This window comes from Hydra vulgaris, chromosome 10, assembly GCF_038396675.1.
Source record: "Hydra vulgaris chromosome 10, alternate assembly HydraT2T_AEP".
NCBI lineage: Eukaryota > Metazoa > Cnidaria > Hydrozoa > Anthoathecata > Hydridae > Hydra > Hydra vulgaris.
The window spans coordinates 48,815,522-48,839,455 of record NC_088929.1 but is presented as its reverse complement, the minus strand read 5'-3'; the positions used below and the strand labels follow the sequence as shown (position 1 = coordinate 48,839,455).

The window sequence follows — 23,934 nt, the reverse complement described above, 5'->3', positions numbered from 1 at the left end:
TTTACTAGACAGAAAACAATGCGTTATTGCTCATGAAAAATAATTTTCAAAATTACTCAAAATAAAATGCAGTGTCCCCCAAGGTTCCATTCTTGCACCTCTTTTGTTTTTAACATATATAAACAATCTTCCTTAAGCCTCAAGTAAATTGGATGTCATAATGTTCGCAGACGACACCAATTTATTTTATGCATCCTCATCAATTACAGAACTTTATGAAACTACAAATATTGAGCTTGAAAAAATAAACAATTGGTTAAAGTCTAAAAGTTATCGCTCAACACAGAAAAAACCGAATACATTCTTTTTCATTCTAACCTTAAAAAATAATTTCGCTAAATATAGATACTAAAGAAATAAAGAGAACCCAAACAACTAAATTTCTAGAGGTACTTATTGATGAGAAAATCTCATGGAAATCACATATAGATATATTAAATACAAAAATATCAAAAAACATTGGTATCCTCTACAAAGCTAGTTCTATACTGTCTCCTGATAATTTAAAGTTTCTATACTTCTCTTTCATACAAAGCTACTACATATACGCTAATGTTGCATGGGCGAGTACTCATAAATCCAAACTAACCACACTATATCGAAAACAAAAACATGCTGCAAGAATAGTTTTTAATAAGGATAGACTCTCGCATGCTGAGCCACTTTTAAAATATTTGAAAGTATTAAATGTATATCAAATCAATATAGTCCAAAATTTGTTATTTATGCTCAAATATAAACATGAACTTGTTCCTTCTTACTTTTTAAAGAATTTCTTCCAAAATAGCAAAAATAGATACCATACCAGAGGAACGGGAAACTTCAACGTACCTTTTAAAAAAACTAATCTTTCGCGCTTTTCCATTTCGTACCGTGACCCTTGTCAAAATAACAAATTAATATCCAAAAATACTCAACTGGAAAAATCGAATAACTTAAATACTCTAAAAACGTTATTAAAAGTCATTATAAACACTAACAGCTTTGTGAACTTTTATTAACCCCAAAACATTTATAACTATGTATAAAGCTAACTTTGTTCCGAAACCATTCTAAACTCTAATAACTCTAAAAACTCTAAATAACTCAAAAACAACAACAATAACAACAAAAATAATTGGCTTACTTATCAACACATGAACGACTATATATTACCTATTTAGCAAATCGTGTACCTACTTATATTTATGTGTATTGAAATAAAATTTAAAAAATTAAATACTTCTTTTTGTCTGCATTTTTTGTTTTTTGAATTTTGCATTTTTATTTTCATTCCGCCGAAACTAATAACATTATTTTTTTAAACATAAACTTGTTTTAAATTGAAGTATCCAAAAATATTTGTAACGCATAGTGGTTTCTTGATGACAAGACCATAGGTCTTTTGCATGTTTCTCGCGTTCTTTAAAGTAATTTCTAATACTTTACAGTTTTATTTTATATATTTTTTGTGTAACGTAACTATGTGATTTTTAGTTTACTTACTTTGTGAAGATTCTGTTATATATTACGAATTTGTAAGGAACAAAAACAAACAAAAAACAAAAAAAGTTAAAAAATTTTTTTAAAGGTTTTGATGAAAAAAGATCAAAATGCACTGATCTCAAAATATAACTGGATAGCTGGTTCTATTGTTTTTTCCGAAAAAAGTTGAAGCTAAAATTGGCCTCCCAAGATGGCGGCGATTTTAGTTCCTAGCGGTGAAACCGATATACAATTTAAATGGCTATATCAAATTACTAAAAAAATAAATAAATAAGCTTATAAATTTGTTAAAAATAAAAGAAAACAAATGAATTTTATAAATATTAGAGAAAAAAAGAAGTTATTTTTTTGTATAATTGAATTTATTATTAAATGGCATTTACAAATTTAGTTAAGTCTTATGTATAAGTATTGGGAACTAAAAACTATAAGTCTTATAGTTTTTAGTTCCCAATGCTGTATGCTAAAAGGTTAATAACATAACAGTATGATAAACGGCAATCATTTCTACCCTCTATATTCTCTACTACTATATTCTCTATTTTTTGTAGTAAGATGCCATTTTGTACAAATTCTACATGAATTGTTAATTGAGTGCTGTGAGTATACAAAAACTTAGGGGTTCTTTCTAGAATTATATTATACTTGAATTCTATTATTGCATAAATTATTTGAATAAAATATTATTAGGTGTCACTTATACTGGTAAAAAAAAACCAGGTCTGAATTATAATTATTTATAACAACTTTTAAAACAAATAAAAAGTAAATAATAGTTTCTTATAGTTTGAAGGATAATCACTCAATACAATTGAAGAAACAAATGTATTTAAAAATACATTTGTTTGAAAAAAATTTATTTATTTCTTTATATAGAAATGTTCAAAACATTTCCTCCTCTTTGAAATATCTCCTTAACTTTAATTAAATATCCTGCTTACCTGCTGTTAAGTATTATGGTTATATATTACAGCTTGCTGACTTTTTTTTATATTAATGAACTGTAAATAGCTGTTAAATAATTTTATAAATATGTTGTTGAGTTTATTTGCATAATAGATTGATTATATGACATTAAATTCAAGAAAATGATTTGCTGAAGAATATTATTAGTCTTAAAGAGATTACTGCTACACAAATGATCTTGTATAATCGAAAAACTGATTTCATTGGATATTTGGCAGCAATTAAATCTGCTAAAGGTATTTCTTGACTGGGTTGAAAAAGAAGGCTCACCATTAAATTATTTATTATCATATAAGCTCAGTCAAAACCATCTAGAGCTCTTTTTTGGTGCTGTGAGATCTGCAGAAATGTTTAACAGCAATATCAATTGCCAACAATTCACATATAAATAACTTTTTATGCAAATTACCGTTCAATTTTCAAATGAAAACTGCAGCATCAGAGATAAAACTCATATATATGTTTTAGACGATTCTTTTGGTGATTTTAGTACTAAAATATCTTTTACTGGAATTGAATTAATAAGAAAATATGATTTGTTGGAGAGAGAACCAACAGTTAGTGATCACCATAATGCAGATATTCCAAATTCCAACAACCTATTTGAATACAAAAAAACTTTGATCCCATATATTGCTGGATACGTAGATAAAATGACTTCAAAAAAAAATATCCTCATTAAATGTCAGAATGCACTTGTATTCCCTTTTCGTTTAAAACAAAATAGCTTTTTAAAATTCAAAGATAGGAGGTTTGATTAAACCAACCATAAGTGTTATATGCAAAGAAACAGAAAGGTGTTTCCAAATTAATTGGTTGTTTTAATAAATTGCCTCTTTCCAAAAGAAATTGGAATTCAAAATGCATTAGCAAGTGCTGCTTTGAGATCAGTCGATTTCTTGAAAATAATAATTGATCTAGCTCCTCATGTTTGATATATATATATATATATATATATATATATATATATATATATATATATATATATATATATATATATATATATATATATATATATATATATATATAATAATAATAATAAAATAATATGACACAAATAACTATATAAAAAAATTCTAGAACGAACCCCTGAGTTGTGTGTACTCACAGAGCTCAGCTAATAGTTCATGCAGCATTTGTAAATTTGTGATATCTATTTGAAAAACTAATTTCATAATAGTTTATTTTAAAAAGATAATTAGCTGCCTACCATGCAGTTATGTTATTAACCTTCTAGCACACAGCATTGGGTAGTTAAGAACTAAAAGGTGCATAAATTGTATTATAAACAATATTAAACAAATAATTTATAGTAAAACTAAAATTAAAAGAAAGTAGTTAAATGAAAATAAACAAAATATGAATAAAATTATTTCAGTTTTTCAAACTTAAAATAATTATTCGAAAGTTGTTTGGAAATTGTTAACTTGTATAACTACTAACTCCTTATTTGTTCTTTACTAATGTTAAATAAACTAATTCTTAATTAAAAAAAACTTAAAATTTTTATCTTATTTAATAACATTTATTCATCTTTAAAAAATCAAGATATTATACAAACTTATTGTGTAGAATATATTTTGTTAAACAATAGAGAAATTTACGTAAATATGTAATATTGCCTTTTTTTTTTTTTTAATTATTGTTATGTAAAACCAAAAATTATATTTGAGGCATGTAAATTTCATAATATTTATATATGTAAATGACATATAAGTTCGTAACAAAAATTTCTTCATTTGTAATCAACCGAAACCGTCGCCATCTTGGGAGGCCAAAACTGGCTTCAAAAAATTTGCCGCATGCGCTATCCAGTTATATTTTGAGATCAGTGATCAAAATGATTAGATCATTATGTAGGTACGTGCGTATCTGGTTTTTTACGGCACCGGTTTCAAAGACAAAAGCTGTGACCTTTTTTTTCACAGCGTGCTCGAAGTCGGTGTGGTAAAGATGTACTTATTTGTCTTTTTTTTTAGAATTTTATATCAGCTTAGACTTTATTAAAAAAGTAGAATGTTTTATCTTGAATAAATTATGGGTTTTTTTTACGTGTAATAAATTTTTCAACTTTTTTATTGCTATTCAAAATTTCGTTCCTGTTCTGGCACTGCATTGATATTGAAGGCATGTTGGTACATATTTTGTTGTTGTAAATGCAAAGCATTTTAGTGAAGCTGCACCGAGCAGTGAACGCCTTAGGGATGAATAATAAGTTAGAAAGAGTTGAGCAGAGTGAGATAAAAGTACAAAAGGGCAGATGTCCAGTGGAAAACAAAGAGCCTCAAAGTAGAAAATTACTAAAAAAATGATAAGTATAATGTTGTAAAAATTTTCCAGTCAACTGTATAGGTCTATTTCCTTTGTGCCTGCCAAATTTCATTAAAAAATATTCATGACCAAATACCGTATTTTTCGACCCAGTGGAGGTACCATTTCCACCTCTTTTAGTGTTACTGTTACTGTTACACTTTATAAAATTGTTTCTGCTATTGTTACTGTTACTTTTTGTTATAAATTCTGTTTGTTTTTTTACAGTTACCAGTGATTTTCATTCGGTTTTAAAATTTCGTTTCTGTTCCGGAGGTGCATTAATATAGAAGGCATGTTGGTACATATTTGGAATTTTTCAGGCAACTGTATAGATCTATTTTCTATGTGCATGCCAAATTTCATCTAAAAATATTCATGACCTCATACCCTATTGTTCTTCGCAGTGGAGGTATGTATTTCCACTTCCGTTACAGAGTGTTAGGGGAAGGGCGGTTTTTGACAGTGGAGAATTCAGTATTTTTGATTTTTTATTCATTATAATGATATATTTTATTAGAACTGTTACACAAACTTTTTTTTAATAGCCTTTTACTAAGAATATTTGTTGTCTTTTTTTATAGCAGTTAAATGATTTACACAAAAACTAACAAGTATAATTAAGGTGGTTATATATATATATATATATATATATATATATATATATATATATATATATATATATATATATATATATATATATATATATATATATATATATATATATATATTTTTTTTTTTTTTTTTTTTTTTGATGGCTAACTCTTTTCCACCACCAAAACTAGTTTAAAGGCAAAATTCTGCAAAATAAAATTTAAAATGCTAAAAATAAAATTATTTAAAACTATTTTATGATTATTCTGTATAAAAATCATTAAAAACAATAACAGCATTTTCTCAGCTTTTTCCATACCCATAATTTACCATATAGCCACCTTAAGCTATATATGATATAAAAATTTATACATATATTTAAAAAAATTTTTTATAGATTAATGGTGATTTTTTAAATTATTTAATTATGATTAATAGCCGACCCAATTAAATAGTAGTATTATGATTGTTGAATTTAATTTAGTGCATCATAGGACCTGACAAGAAAACAAATCTATTTTATGGTAAAGCTAAAACTTATTTAGCTTGTAATTTTCCAATACCAGCTCATTTTAATATTAGCTGTAGAAATGGACATGTACTGCATATATTTGCAACTAACAATGATTCATATAAAGTAACTGTAGAACTAATCGGTAAGTATTTTAACATCAAAATTTGTATAAGTCAAATTCTGCAACTAGTTAGAACATCAAAAGTCTTTGTAAACCATTTTTCACGAAATTCGAAACCATTTGTTGACATCTGCAACATTTTCATTCCAAATAACAACATCTGCTGTGGCACAAACATCGCAATCAATTGCAACCTCAATTGACTTTGCTACATGTTCTTCATTTTCTTCTCAACAAATCAGTGTTTCATCTGATCAAATAGTGATCACTTATCTCCTTTATCTTGTCCTACTTTAAAAACCTCTTCTCATGAACCACTATCCAGTTTGAGAGCTGACCAGTTGAGTCCCAGAAAAAAGATTATGAGAAAGAGATTAACCATTTTGGCAAACGAAATGGCAATTACGAAGAGAAAGCATATAGAGGGTATTAAAGGTTTAAGAGATAAGCCAAAGATTTACATACAGATTTAAATATCTAAATCAAGTTATTACTCGTAAGAAAAAGATAATTTCTCAACTTAGAAAAAAATTAAAAGAAAAGTTTTCAAATTTACTGTTAATAAAACTTCAAAATCAAATTTTTTGTTTGAAACAACAGTTGACATCCAGGCAAAGAAAGTTTTCTTATCAAAAGGCAATTTTAAGCCAACAACTTGCTGAAAAAAATTCTGCAATTCTTGTACTGCAAAATGACATTCTGAATTTACAGGAAGAGTTGGAGGAGATTTAGCAAGTAACACAAAACAACAAAAATGAAAAATGCTACTCAACAGATATTAGGAGACTTATATATGGCTACCGATTTAGTCAAATTCCACATTGTACAGCTGTAGAACTAATGATGCTTGAGCTTGGTGTGCTTTCAGACATACAAGCTGCTGAGATAGCATTTACAATAAAAGATCTGACACTTGGTTTTGATGCAACAACCCAGGAGGGTGTTCATGTAAATGCTGTGCACTTGAGAATGGAATCAGTATGTATAGTTGTAGCTATTGATCAACTTCCTGGAGGTACAGCTTATGACTATCAGACATTGTTGTACAACTGAACAAACTTTGCTATAAGGATGCAAAAGGTACTCTAACTAATCAAAACCATTCTTTTACTTTAATTTAATAAGTTTTCTGAATAAAATTTTGAGTTAAAATGAAATGTTATAATTAGTGCATGTTTTTATTTCACATTCTTCTTGCAATCATCAAAATGAGCTTTTTTATGATATTCATAGGTGATCCAAAAGGTTTTGTAACCTTTTTGGACGAACATGAGTTGCCCATAGGATTGCTACCGCGCTATAGAGGCAACAGACTATATATGCTTTTTCACACATGTGGTATTTTGATCCGTCATTATGCCATATTGAAGATATTTCTGTGTTCTGGCTTGGCGTTATGCGGAGGACTGCGAAATAGTTTATTTCAAGACTTTACATCTGAAACAGGTATCTTTTTTCTTTTTTATACCTGTTCAGTTCATTTGATAAAGTGCTACACAATAATATAGGCTATAGAATTAGTTACAAATATAGTTACAAATACAAATTACAAATAGTAATGACACTTGCAAGATTAACGGGGAGTAAAGACTATTATAAACAAAGATTATTCTTTGTTACTAATTAACTTTTTCACCTTAGGTATCCATGAGTTGTGTGTTTTAGCTTTAATTGGAAAGCTACTTTCTGGTCCTTGGATGACAAAATTTTATATTGCACCAGGTACGGGACTTGACTACATATCTGGCATTCAGGTAGTAAAAGATGTTTGGAACACTCTTATTGAGAGCAGCAAGAATCCTTTATCTCTACTTAAACGAAAAACTGATTTCTTTAGTAATGATATTGAAGATGTAGTTTTTAATTCAATAATCAGCTTTTGCCCAGTAACTGATGAAATGAGTAAAGCATTAGCTGACTACCTTAATGCAGTTATTAGCGTCATTGACAGGCAGTACAAGCAATTTGAAATGAGTTCTAATGATCACCTTAAAGACCAGACTAAGTCAGCTAGGCTTCACAACATTGATTCAGAAGAACTTATGGGTATGTTTAGCGCTGCAAAGCACAAAGCTCTAAATGCCACTCTTTGTTTTTTTTCTTCAAAACTTTGTGCTTGCAAAAATAAAACAACTGCTCTGCTATGCAAAAAGCCAAATGATATTCAAAACAAGTTGATATTATGGGCTAATGCCAGAAAAAAGCGGTTTACAAATATGCAATGTCATAATGACCTGAAGTTAGAATTGATAAAACGAATGGCAAATAAAATTCAGGAAAAAAAAAACATAGAACGTAGAAATGTAGAAAAAATATTAAGAATTGCATGCCTGATCAGGTAAAAGAAATGTTTCCTGACCTAGAAAATAATGAGGCCTCAGATATTGAAGAAATTCTTATTGGAGTTTCTATTGGAAGAAGTATTTGCCACATGTTTTTTGATAATGCCACTAGCATCCAGGATGTATAAGGCAGAATTGTTGGCATTAAAAAGAAGAAAAGTGATTTATATATAGTTTCTTATTGGAAACCAAAAGAGAATGAAGATATTATCATCTGTTGTGTTGAGTATGAAGTGAGCAAATATCAACTTTCTGCATACATAAAAAGTGGTGATATGGTGATAACATAATAGAAATGTGTAATAAGGTATATGTTATTTTAAATAATAGTATGTCTTATAAACTTGCATTAACAGATATTATTTACAGATAGTAGGTTAATCTTATTACAGATAGGTTAATCTTATATATTTTTATAATAAATTTTACAGTGCCTAATGTATATCATACTCTCTACCCTACCCTTTTTTTAAGATAATGAAAAAATTTTAATTTGTTTTTATGTATACATAGATGTATATACATATATGTATATAGAAATGTAATTTTAGGTAGTCGATTAGTTACCGATATCAAACAATCATGGTTGACCTGGTTGCAACGAGCTATGGGAAACCAAAGCTCATTTACTATTTTACATAAGCAAATTGCCTGGCTCATGACAATTAATGTTAATCATAATGATGGCTATACATTGTTTCTACCCAGAAAGACAGACTTTTGCTTGCATGGATTGAGAGATGTTAGTGTTTAGTTACAATAAATCAGTACACTCTAGGCAAGTGGGATCTGCCATTACCAGATTGTTACACTAACACAATATAACTTTCTTTTCATTATAACTTATAATCAAATCTATTATATTTCAGGTTAAAAAGTATTGAAGGGTCTACTTCTATCGATTTTTCTGTTTGGTAATGGGAAATGTGTTGTGTATCACGAGTTAAGTGATTTAAAATTTTTTTTTAAGTTAGTAAATCATTCTCATCTTCTCTAATTTGTAATGGGTTTTTCAGTTATTGTGCTAAATATCTAATATAATTTCATTTATCTTTTATTGCAACGTCTAAACTATGATGGCAGCTTGCTACTGTAGATGTTCATCTTAAAGACCTCAAGATTATATTTATTAATTCAGTAATAACAGTTACATGTTAATTTATTATATACTTAGCTAATTGTTAGCCTTAATTTTTTTTTAAATTTTATATTGATATATTTTATCTTATCTATCATTGCAAGGTTACACAACATGATGAAAACCACACGATTGCTTCGATGGATGTTGATCTTTTTCATATCAAAATTAAACTGGTTCATATTTTTTTAGAGATTGATTATGTTTATTAATGCAATAATAACAGTTATGTATTTATTTATTATCCGCGACATAAGGCATCCTTATTAAATAAGTATAGCGATATTAATTTAGGGGTTTACTTTATTTTAGATATCATTGTATGTGGTTTCGTTTGCGTACTAAAGAATCGACTCTTTCTAGCTATGGATGTCACAGTTTTGTTTGCTTCAAAAACTAAGCTTTATTCAAAGCTGCAATTCTGTTAAAAACATTACTAAGCAAAAAAGAAAATAATTATTTTTTTTTTTTTTTTTTTTTTTTTTTTAATTAAGGTTTTACAATAAATTGTGTAGGCATAAACTGCCTGTCAACCTAATTATATAATACTTGACAATTACAGAGTTTGTATAACTAATAGAAAATAAAATGTGGATTAGTCATAGAGAAGCCATTCATTTTTTAGATGATTGTCTAGAAGCAGTTTAAACGTTTTTAAAGATAACGCTGATACAATGTGATTAGGAAGAGAGTTCCATTTATTTATTATTCTTAGAGAAAAAAAATTCACACGTAAATTTAATCGCGAAGATTGTTTTTTTAGTTTATATATATGACCACGAGTAATAAATTTACTATCTATTTCAAAAAGACTTCTGTCACTATTGTTGTTTTTGCACCCTTTGTAGACGTTGATTAGGTCTGCACGAAGTAGCCTGTATTTTACAGTTGTCATATTTAATGCCAACAATCTTTGTTCATACGGTAGATCCTGTAATCCATTGATTCGTTTCGAAGCTCTTCTTAACACATTTTCTAGTTGCCGTTTGTCTTTGAGAAGTCCAGGGTTACAGATTGATCCACAGTATTCTAGGTGAGGGCGGACTAGTGCTGAAAATAGTTATTATAGTCTAAATTTTTTGTTAAAGAAGTATGTAAAAAAATTATTTTTATTTTTTGCGGTTTGTTGGAATTTATATAAAATTTGATAGATATATGGACTATATATCTATCTAACTTTATATAAGAGGGGGTGGGTGGATATGCTTTCCCCCCCCCCCCTCCTTCTATTGTTTAGATGGATATTTTTGTGTAGGTTTTTAGTTGAACTATATGGTGTTTTATCATTGTTTTTTTGTACTTCATTTTCACTATCTTTTTTGTATATATATCTTTCATTGAAATTCATTAGTAACGATAAAAATGAGGCGAAATCGCTAAAGCTTTTAATTATTTAAATTTCACCTATACGCTATAAAATATCTAGCCTTAATAAAATAAATATATATACCCTTAACCATATATATATATATATATATATATATATATATATATATATATATATATATATATATATATATATATATATATATATATATATATATATATATATATATATATATATATATATATATATATATATATATATATATATATATGTATATATATATATATATATATATATATATATATATATATATATATATATATATATATATATATATATATATATATATATATATATATATATAATTATTGTAAATATCGCAAAAATATGCGATTTTTTTTTGTGCATGTTTTATAAAATTTTGTAATAGATTTTATTATTACGTTTTAATCATTAAAAATATTTTGTTATTTTAATTTGAAACTTTTTTAATTACGTTTTTAATCGTTTTGCACATTTCACTATGCAAAATCATGCGCAAATTAACAATAATTCTATTACAAAGCTGCCGTTAGCCAAACGCGAGTTTTTACGTTAGTTGCATTTTTCTTAAGCAATGCTTCATAAAAAATAATGTTACTTAAATGAGCATAACTTTTTTGGTAATTATTCTTTTTACATAAAGTTTTCACCATTTTATTACAAATTCAAGCTCTTTCGAACCATATATAAAATTTAGATAAATAAATGGTTTGAAATCTTTACACACATACCTACATTATGATCTTTTTTCAGAAACTTAGTTAATTTGTTTATGTAAAATATAATATGTATTTTACGACAAATGTAAACATACAAAAAAAAAATACAATTTACAAAAAATTTCTAGATCCGTTTTTGGCTCAGATTGTTTTTGATAAAGATTTAATGCAAATAATAAGAAAATTAAATACTATTACCATCACCTGATTTGTGCCAAGAATAAGCTATAATGGTTGCGTTTTTTAATCGCTAATGTATTATTTTATTACAAAGAATAAAAGGAAGGTAGTGTGAACTTCCTTATCGATGTCGTTTATATGACGAAGGCAGGCGTCAAACTTCAGACCTATTGATTCTGAGGCCATTTTTCTAACTGCTGCGCCACAACTGCACAACAAATGTAATACTGCATACCGTTGACAAACGCGGTTTCTACTACCATTTGCGAAAAGTCATTAGGTAAATTAAATATCAAATTTTTAATTTACTATGACCTAAATGAAAAAATAATCTAATTTTAAATTAGTTTTTCAGAAATAAAACGTATGCAACCTAGCTTCGGAGAGCGTGAGCACCAATTACCCATAGGTGCTCCTCTGATTAAATATTAAGTTGTCATTTTAAGTTAAATTTTTTGTAAAGTTGAATTTTTCAAAAGTAATAATTAATTCTCCAAATTTTATTTAATTTTATTTATCCGTTCTTTAACAATCCGTAGTATATATTCTCGTTTACCATTTCGTAATATAAAGGCTCAAATATATTTAAAAATAAATTAGTTATATATAACTTTAAAAATAAAAACTTTTTTATTAATTTCTATATAATCAAAGTATTTGATGAAATACTCACTTAAATATCCTTTTTAGCTTGTTATTTTAGATAAGATCATTATTTTAAAAATGTTTACTTAATAAATCCTATCATTACAGCAATATAGTAAACTAACACTTCACGATACTTTATTGATAATATCGTTTTATTTATTGCAGGGGATATCTTTGTCAATAAAAACGCTATCATGTACACAAGTAATTTTGAAGCTCGTTCTTATTTGATTTTGTAATTTCTTTTGTGAAAGGATTTTATCTTTATGATTTTTTTTTCAAGTATGAAAAATATAAAAACTTTTCATTTTATTGGCGAGAATTTCTGAGTTCAGTCCGCGTTCATGGTATATTACGCTTAAATTTATTATCCGTTTTAAGCAAGAAAAAAAAAAAGGTCAATTAAAAAAAGGTTGAAATAAAACAAACATAATCTATTCTCTAAAATATTCAAACAAAAAAAGGATTCGTCTTTAATTGCTGCTTTCTGTTTATTCGTCTAGTTTAAAAAAAGGTTTAACTTTTCCTACTTTAAGTATTTCAATGATAAAATTCGTTAAATTTAGGTGCTAGGGGAGTGGGGTAATTAATAATTACTCGTATTTATTGCTTATCATTTAGTCTAGCTAATCAGTCACAAACCCCCAAATGCAATTTTTATATTTCTTATTACAAAATAAAAATTTTGGGCAAAAATAAAACCATCGGTGTTCATAATTACCCTACGTACTTTAGGTAATTCCAAATATACCTTGGGGTAATCACAAACACTGTTGTGTAATAACGAATAAAATGCTAATTGTAATAAGTAAGTGCAGAAATCACAGACAAAACCTCAGGATATGCTCACCTTCACCAAGCTTTATAATTGTAACACATAATCCAGTCTTCCATGGGCAGATTATGAAACTTTTCATCGCAACATAATACAACACTCTTTTAAAATTAATATTTAATTTTTTATATATTAAAATTTAAAAAAAAAAGTAAAACAAATATCAATAACAAACGCCGGCACGTACTTTCACCAATTGTGCACTTTTGTGCAACCAGGACTGGCATTTATGACACATGATCCAGTCTTCTGTGGGTGGCTCTTTATACTTTTCTTCGCAAATTAAACAAAAAATTTCTGTATCACCACTGGCTCACTTTTTTTCTTTACATGATGGTACATGATCAGCCTCTAATAGATTAAGGTTCTTCTTCTTCTTTTTAATTTTACCAATAGTATTTTTTACTTCTTCCTCACTTTTCTTTTGCTCTAAAATATTTCTCATAGGCGAACTCGTAATTATAGTAAAATGTTTCTTTCTTAAACATTCCGTGGTTTTCACTCTAAAACCAGAGAATGTTTAAGAATGTTTAAAACTCTTTGATTATGGTACTATTCAACAACAACAACAAAAGGAGTGTTTTTAAACCCATAGTAGTTACAACAAAGATGTTTCTCAAGCAAAAAACTGCATGTAATTATCAGAAAAAGTTAGTATCAATTTATTGGGAATAACGAGCGCAGCTTAACTACACTACTTCACGTCTGAAACTGTGTGTGGGACCCCCCTCTCAGCAGGCTAAAAGATATTGTCAACTATCTATTTCTATCATAGCGTTTTGATCTTGTTCGGAGTTAATCCGCGTTCGCCATTACCTCACTCTCCCCTAAATTGTTTTTATTTTCGTTATTTATTTATTTATTTATTTTTTTTTTTTTTTCTTTAATATTTTGCCATTTAAAAATATTACAATAACCATTTATATTTTACAATTTTTACATTAGTAACGACAGGACTTCTAGAAGATCGTGTGGATCTTGTCATGAAGCCCTTTACAATATATGGTTAATTTTTAATAAAAATACAATGTCTTAAGTGAAATAATAATAATAATACAACTTTATGCAAAAACATGTAAGAACCAAGATAAAATTTTAAAAAGCCAAGATTAAAAAATAAATAAAATATACAAAATAGAACAAAAACGAACAAACAAACAAGCAAAACAAAAAAACAATTAAAAATAAATCAAATTATTTTCAATTAAAAATACTATTCTTTTAAGTTTTTGTTTGAATGAAGCAAAAGTCAGTTGGGTAGAAAAATCAAAATTTGGTAAGATTATTTTGTTCCAGAGATAAGGACCTCGATAAGAAACAAAAAACTGGTCTTTGCTTTTATGGCAAAAAGGGGCAGTAAGATTGTTATTAATTCGAAGATTATATTTGTTTTTAGGTTTCATACAATAAAGATTTTGCAATACGTTTGGTAACAAATTTTCTCTACATTTAAACATGAAACATAAAATGTTAAAGACATTTTATTGATTTACATTATTCATTTTAGAATTTTAGAAAAATATAGTTTAAATGATACAATCCCTCATTTTTGAAAGAAGAGAACAAAAAAATAAATAAAAATAAAATGACATGGTGTTTAGAATGAAAATAGAGGAATTCTTTTAAAATGCAAAAAGTAACTTTTGATACTTTTGAGATGGTCTTACTTTTCAATAATAAAATCAGTGTCTAGTTTATGTTCTTTTATCGTTTATATAAATCCGTGAAAGCAGATTTATTTTTCATAAATTAGGATTTGGCAACTTCATTTAATGTTTAAAAATGGCTACTACATAGACTTTAAACTTTAAAATAATGTCAGCATTTTTTGTTTTTAATATTTAATTTGAAATTATTCTTTAGAAAGATTTTTAGTTTTTACCGGCAGACGTTTTGAAAGTTATCTTCATTAGTAAGCTTCTTATACAGCCAAAAACAGTGGTTAGAGAAGCTTGCTTCAAAATTGAGAGGTCCGAAGTTAGATGCAAGTTCTGACCTTATTTGCTACATTAGTAAAAAAAGGAGACATGAATATCCGTTAAATGCTCTTCCGCGGTGGTCTGTGACAAGGCTGTTAGATCTTCATGGAGCACCTTAAAACCAGATTTTAAAAAATGATATAAACTTTTATAAGATTTTGTATACCACCTCTACGGGATGACCAGGATTGTAGATATCTGAGCTATGGACTTTATGGCACTGATTTCTGGCAAACGGTATCTGCCGGCAAAAAATTTTGAAATTAACAGTCGACATCGTATGAAATAAACCAATTCAACTGTAATAATTTTTTTTGTTAGCCTAATTTAAAAATAATATTGAAAAAACAATAGTAATTAATAGATAATAATAATAGAATTAATAAACAATATTAATAGTTGATAAATATAAAAATATGTACACTCCAAAACAAAACTAATTTCACGAAAATTAAAATTCTTTACAAAAGTTTCAAACCGGCAACTCCACCTTCATTATTCGTCGTGACATCGATAGTGTTACACTACCCTAAGATTATGGAAGTAAATTGAATTTATATTTTACCACTGCCCGCCGGCAGTAAACATTTTAAATTACCTTTTATGTTGCTTTTACATAGTTGGTTATGATAGGTTTAAATAAGCTGTAAAACTATTAGTTGTTGAATGCCCTATTTCAAAATTTCTCGTTGTATATATTGTTGTTCTGTTTATATTATAGTTTTCTTTTTTTTTAATTGTTTAGTCTATTGTAACGCAATAGGGGTATTGGTTTACTTAACTACAGAAGTTGACGTGGAGATGGAGGATTTACAATATTTATACTCTTACTGCTACGTAGCACTTTTTGTCACAAATCTTTTTGTTTTTATTATATTTTACTGCCTTTGAAAACAAAAAAGAACACAACTTTTTTCTGGGCGCTAATATGCCAGTATTGTTGCATTTGTGCAAGTTAACACTTGCGCTACTATTTAATAAATTTCGAAAAACTTATGCCACATAATTATTTATATGAATATACCTTTTGTTATCGTCGAAACACATCTTGATAGTTTAAATGTCTACCCTGTGTTTTTATACCTTGACAACTAAAAGCCGTAGATTTAATATATTAAAGACTTTTTACTTTATTTTTTTAAATTTTAAATATAAAAACAAAAATGTTTTATGACGGCTGTCAGATAGACGCAATTTTAAAGGTGTTGATGTTAATTGAAAGATTGATATGGTTCTAACTTGTATCGAGTTGCTATAACTTGCTAAATAATGTTTAAAAAAAGAATTTGATTAAAATTTTCTTTTACATTTTAAAGATATATTTTAAACCTACAAAAGTAACTTAACGGATGTCCGCTTTTTAAAACCTTTCGAAAAAGTTATCCATAAGAGATTAAGTATTATGTATCCATTCATCAATAAAAGAATCCCCTTGCCAACAAGAAATCTTATTTTAATGACTTTTTAAAAAAAGGAAATACGATTACTTTTTTAATTAAACGAGGGATTTTCTTTATTAGTTATTTTAAATATAATTTTTGTTAATACATCTATTGATTCGTTTTTTGAATATAAGAGCAATTACTAAAATAAACTACTTTTAAACATTTTTTCAAAAAATATTTCATCTACAATTTTGTAAGCGGTTTTGCTATTATGAAAGCAAAAGTAATTACTATTAACTAGTTAAGTTATTACAAACGCAAAACTGTTTAATTTCGCTATTTTAATAGCAAAATTAATTGAAGCTCACGAACGTGTTCGTTAAATATTATACTGATTTACACGTAAATAATTCATCGTCATCTACGGCGAAAACATTCGGATATCCTTTCTTATATTCAAGTTTGTCTGAGCTTAAATATTGTTTCCATGAATAATTCCGTCGATTCAAATTAAAGTATTTTTTTAAAGTCGTAGTTAGCTAAGTGCTAAGGTATAGAAAAGTATATATATTTAAACTGAAGGACGTATATTTTATTAAAGGTATTTTACATATACAGGTAAAGAAACTAAAGTAATAGAGTATTTGTCAATATTATTTTGATATATTTTTTTTTGTGTGTGTGAAGAATTACAATTTGATTTTAAAGAATTAAAAACAATTGCAAAAAACATACCCACACACACAAACATACATACATACATACATACATACATACATACATACATACATACATACATACATACATACATACATACATACATACATACATACATACATACATACATACATACATACATACATACATACATACATACATACATACATACATACATACATACATACATACATACATACATACATACATACATACATACATACATACATACATACATACATACATACATACATACATACATACATACATACATATATCCGGCAGGCAATGGTTGTTAATTGAGTTGAAACACCTTACTAAGTAATGGCAAATGCCAAAAACCAACTCATTGGACGATTTAACGGAAATCATTAACGCAATTTCGTTTTTAAAATGTATTGATTACAAATGTGAAGAGTTTAAAATAAACAATAAACTTTTTTGCAGCAACTCATTTATTTTTTGTGTTTATAGATAAAGACTGTATTTTTGAATTTCAAGAGCAAGCATAAGGATTTTTTTAAAGGCAAAACGGACAGTTATTTTGAGGGTCTAAATTTTAAGAATGGTCTACTTTTTTTTTTTGTTGTAATAAAAAACGTATTTAACTTTACCTTTAATAGGAATGACACTATAACATTTTATGTTAAAAAAGTTAATATTATAATATATTTACACCTAATATGTGTATATGTATGTCAGCTTTATTTTATATATTTCTAACTATATTTGTTACTATTATACTATATATTGACTATTGTTGTAAAAAAGAATTATTATCGACGGAGAGAACTTTGATTGTTTTAATGGCGGAAGTTGAAACGAGAAACAAATACTAACTGTTATTTTTATTAGGTTTAAGAAAAAGTAGAATTATTAAAAGCAACGCAAGAAAACATTAAAAGTGGAAATTCCAAAAAATAATAATTAAACAAAATTTCGTGCAGCAATTACCTAAAATAGCTACTCCGTTAATAAAAGGTACGTAAAAGATTTAAAATGACGTTTCAGTTAAAATGTTTTTAAAAATCAAAATTTTAAAATATAAATTTTAATCTAATATAATTTTAATATACCAACCCGTATATTTAACATACATTATTTACTATTACTCCGTTAATTTAACATATATATATATATATATATATGTAACATAAATATATAACATATATATGTTGTATATATACATATATGTATATATATGTTATATATGTATAATCTATTTAACACATATATATAACATAAATATATATATATATATATATATATATATATATATATATATATATATATATATATATATATATATATATATATATATATATATATATATATATATATATATATATATATATATGCATTAATAATATTTTTGACATAATAAAATAAAATGAAACTAACAAAAACTATAATGAAACAGTTGCTCTTTTTATTAATGAATCTATTGTGTTAATTATAAAATAGCTTTTTTAGCGCGTGATGTTTCTTATAAAATATAAAACGTTCCAAAAATCTTTTAAAAGACGCCGGATGATATTTCAATTCTATTCAAAATGTTGTTTCAATGGTGAAAAATTGTTGTTTTAATTCCGTAGAGAATAATGAATGAATTTTAATGCTTTATTTATTAAAAAACGCTTTTCAAATTTAATTTTGACACAATATTTTTTACATGTTCTTGCTTCGAGAGTTTTTCCTTTTTTTATTCATATTAATTTTGAATGAATACAGTGTAATGTCGAAGAAAATTCGAATTCAAAAAAATCTTTTCTACGTTAAAGTAGTTTCATTTCTTTATGCTTAACTAGTCTTTGTAAACAAGATTTAATTGGAAATATATCCAAAGTAGTTAAAAAGGAAGAATAAAATGAGTTTTCTTTCTCTAAAATGTTTTCGTTTTAAAAGCCATATTTCAATGTAACTTTTTCAAACGTTCAAAGGTAATCAATACAACTTAAAAATCAAAACTTTAAAAAAAGTTATGCATGTATTTTTTTGTTTATTTCTTTTACAAAATGTCTTATGTATGTTCAATCGAGTAAGTTGATTTTAATGGCTGAAATTTTGTTTCTTAGTCAAAATTTTGACTTAGAAACAGCTATTGAAAAAATCTGCTATTAGGAAATTAAAGTTTAGTCATTTAATGCTCTACCTTTATGGTCTACCTAATTGTACGCAAATTGCAAAATAGAATAAATTATTTAAATCGAATATTCAATTTTATTCTTTATGTTTACTTTAGTAATATTTTATTACATAATTTCATTTTTACTTAATTATCAATATTATTATTGTTATTATTTTGCTATAATCTTCTCTTATTTTTCAGCAGAGACTGTTTATTTGTATTGTATTTGTATATTATATATTTAAGACTGTTTAAGGGGTAATGTATACGGCTACATGTAAAATTGATATTATAGTTAATAATTTATATTATCAACTAACAAATCAGTTGTATATAAAGCTATTAAATGATTAAAGTTGTTACAAAATTATACTCCATACTCCTCACTGGTCTCTACTATTTTTTGTTACTTTTCTTTTTTTTTAATTATGCTTTTTATATATGAAAAAGAAATAAGCTAAATAAATATTTTTTAAAGAATTATTGTTATAATGTAGTTTGGACCAAAAGGTAAATGAATATACCTTTAAATGTTGTTGTAATTCTTTTTTTTGTTTTGTTACACACACGCACACCCACACACTCACACTTATACATTAACTCACACGGGTGTAAAGAGTAAATTAATAAAATTATTACATTGCAGTTTAACGTTTACACAATATTTTAAGGTACACAACTGAAAATAATAGAGACATTGAAAAATATCAATTTTTTGGTAATATGATTAATACCAAAAAATTTGTATTAACCATAATGCAAAATTTTTTGCTATAGGAATCCTGCAATATTGAAATAAAATTTAATCTAATAAATAGTATGAAATTTGATCTAGTTGCATTTTAGTAGATGATAGCAAAAACATTTATCCTTAACAACGCCATCAAACATTAAGTTCTATTTTAAATGTTGAAATACACAAAAAAACTAATCAAACTTCATTAAATATAATTTTCAGGACTTTTTAATACAATACTTCTTTTGACCCTCAAATTTTCAGTACTTTGTGAAAGAATTTGAAACACAAAAAATCCTACCGTCAAGCAGAGTGAAGTATGCTCAGGAAACTTTGTTTAAAATTTACTTGGGTATTGAAGTTTTGCTAATAAACGCATTTTCATGTATAAAAAAAATTACGCTTTTTTGTCTCTCAAAATAATTTTTTTTTTGTTAATTAAAAAAAAACTTGCTTTCAGTTGTGTGTTACTTATAAGGTTAATACGTTTTTTACCACGTTTTAATAAAGTTAGCTTATTGTCAACGATAATTTCAAAAAAAAATTATTTTAAAATTCACTGCGTAGGAGAACTTTAGCAGGAAATTGAACCGTCTGTATTATTAGTAGAACGCCGGTTTTGTCGCCAACAGTTTATTTTGCATACTTACGTTTTGTTCCTGTTTTTTAAATGTGTGTATGTAAGGCTCAGTCGCATCATTTATTAGGGATATCCAATTCGTTTTGAGTAGTTCATTTGTTTTGAAAGATGCGGTTTTCTTAGCGGCTCACAGCATAACATTGAAAGAGCGTCAGTTATAATAAGTGCGTTAAAACTACTTTCCGTTTTAAACGAATTATGTATAGTTCGTTTTCCTTAATAATAAATACAAGGATGTGAATAGAATTCCGTCCAGTAGTTATAAAATAAGTTTAAAAAAATAAAATAAATTTGTTATTATAGCCAAAAATCATTTTTGAATGAACCAAAACGTTCATTTGTATGAAAGGTTAAGTTTTTTTCTGAACTTTTTAGTTTATTGTACAACAATAAAAAAAATATTTAATCTTTTGCATTATATGTTATTTGCTCTACACTTTGATTACTTTAAAATGAATGCTACGCGTATAACTTTGTTTAACTTGAGAAAATTCGTGCAAAAATAAATTGATATATTTTAAATTAATACGATGAGATTAAATTGGTAGACGTCTGTTCCCAAAAATATTACATACCTTTTCTTGATTGTCTTTTGACCTTTCTCTCATAAAACAAAGAATAATCGCAGGCTTTTTTTTGACATTATATATAACTTGTAGATTTTTTTTTTTAGTCACTTAAATGCAATGAGTAACGCAAAGCTGCTTGTCAATTCTTCAAGTAATAAATCAGGTAGACATGTTAAATCTTTTTTTATATTTGGAAAATCAAATGTTCACGTTGTTAGTTTCATTTTAAATTAACAACAAGCAGAAAAGAACAAAAATTAGACAAGTGACTGAATAACCATTATAATGTTTTATATCTCTATACTAAATAACTTAGATTACTGACATGGTTATATTTTTGTTAAACACCTTCGGTTTATTTATATTTATTGTTAAACTCTAATAATATTAAATAAAATGATTATTCACTAATCCATCTATTCAGATTTTGACTGAAATAAACAGTAGGATCATTTTTTTTTCTAATATGATAAATATCTAATATCTAAAACAGTAACATGTTTGATAGTCATGTTAGGAATCAATTTTTTTAGGATTTAAATCATGTTTGGATATTGCGGCTAAAAAAGTAGATCACGGTGAATATTTTACGCCACTATCTTCTGCTTGTTTGGAATGCCTATGTGTTAACGGAACCCAAGATCATTGCATATCTGTAGTTTGTCCAAAGCCTAAATGTCCTAATTATAAAGAAATTCCAGGAAGATGCTGTGAATATAAATGTCCAGGTTAATATAGTTGTAACTCTATTTAAGTAAAATATGGCTTTTACCTTTTTAATTATATTAGTAAATATACATAATTATACTATTTTATAAACGTATAAAGTACAATATTGGTTAACTACATTGAGATCAACCACATTGAGCGGCCGTGGCGCAGTTGTTAGAGCGCTTGCTTTAGAAGCAAGAATCCCAGGGTTTCAAAGCGAGCTCAAGGCACACTTCGCGCCATTGGTAAGGGAGGAGGCGCGATCTTTCTAATTAGATGCTCTTCTGCTTTGCTCTGTGACAGAACCGTTAGGTCTTCTTGGGACACCTAAATGAAAAATATATGTATAAAATGTTTTGAAACATACTTTATAAAAAAATGTATTAATATATTAGGATCCGTAAGAAAAAACCTTATATTAATATAATTAAGTATTTTATACTACTAAATTTATATTAGAGCTTATCAGGTGCTTAGCAAGAGTCACTCAGAATTTAAAGATTTTTGGAAAAAAAAAATTAGCGAATGGTTTGCTTTTAAATACGAATTAGCTTTGGCTATTTTTTAGGACCATATAATCACTTGAATAAAATTTCTATATTTTTTTACCCTACTGTTTATTAACTACCATTAAATAAAATAAATATTTAAAAATTTAACTTAAAACTTTTTTTAGACTTAACAATGAACGATAACACAACTTTAGCTATTGTCGTTACATTGTCGTGTTTATTATTTCTAATACTGTCTGCAACGGCTATAATTTGGTTGAAATTACGAAATAAAAAGAAGTTTGGTGAACGTCTTGGCTCTATTGCATCAGGAAATTCAAGTAACCTTGGTATGTTCCTATTACTTTTAATTTATAGTAAAATTATTTTACTATAAAATAAGATATATAAGTGTATTTATGAAAAATATTTAAAACATTTTTTTTTTAGATATTAGTTTGCTTATAAGACATAACTCTATACCGAACAACGCAAGATTTACGAATAATTTAAAAACAATGAACGTTGATTGTTCTAATGCCAATAAAGCAAACATTGATATGAAATCAGACAGTGTATTTGAAATAAATAATTCTAACATTTCTAAATCAAAAGACGATATAAATAAAAAGATAAATACGAATCATAGCGTAAAAGATAACAACGAACATTTGGAAGATAATACTAAGCTTCTTAATACTATGCAAATTCCCCATAAACTTCCCTATAAAGTTACACAGCAGTTACCTAATGAGATATCATCTGTTGTCTAATATATAGCCATCTATTTGAATTTATATATATATTATTTATTTTGTATATTATATTACTTTTTATTTACACGCATAGATCACAGATTATTCGCATTTCAAAATATCATAAAATTTCTAAAGGCCTTTTCAAAAGCGAACTTATAGAACGTTTTATTTAGGGTAATCAAAACGCGCATTATCTGTAGCGCTTTTGAAACGAATACAGTTTTTTTTATTTATTTTGGTTTTGGAGTAAATATTTTCACTTTTAATTTGGTAGTGATGAAATGATATAGTCCTCGCTTTGCAAACGAGATGTAAGAAGGGATTGCAAAAAGGATTTAAAAAATAATTAAAAAATGAGAGCACTAGTAGCCTAGCCTCAATTATACTGGCTTTTGGTAGATAAACATAAAAAATAATTTCACAAGAGAAAAAAAGGTTTGCTTGCGGCTTTTAAATAATAGGAGGTAAAAAAAAAATTAAATTAAATGGCACAAATAAAAGAGTTAAAAGAATTTTGTGAAAAAATAAAAGTTACAAATTTTAAAACTAAATTGAAAGTCTGGAAACCAAGTCTAGAAGTTGAAGTCGTTAAAACAGTT

General features: G+C 26.6%; 1 protein-coding gene across 2 annotated transcripts; it reads left to right on the top strand.

Moving 5' to 3' along the window:
* The first annotated feature begins 18,203 nt into the window (after positions 1-18,203).
* On the top strand, positions 18,204-23,396 carry LOC105844083 (integral membrane protein DGCR2/IDD). Of its 2 annotated transcripts, none has more exons than XM_065808202.1 (5): positions 18,204-18,283; positions 21,480-21,538; positions 21,909-22,103; positions 22,763-22,927; positions 23,028-23,396. In XM_065808202.1, exons 2-5 carry the CDS (start codon positions 21,493-21,495, stop codon positions 23,348-23,350), a joined length of 729 nt encoding a protein of 242 aa, XP_065664274.1. In that variant the 5' UTR covers positions 18,204-18,283; positions 21,480-21,492; the 3' UTR covers positions 23,351-23,396. The 2 variants fall into 2 exon arrangements, with proteins under 2 accessions (XP_065664274.1, XP_065664273.1); XM_065808201.1 differs by lacking the exon at positions 18,204-18,283 and adding an exon at positions 21,027-21,155.
* Positions 23,397-23,934: the final 538 nt, after the last annotated feature.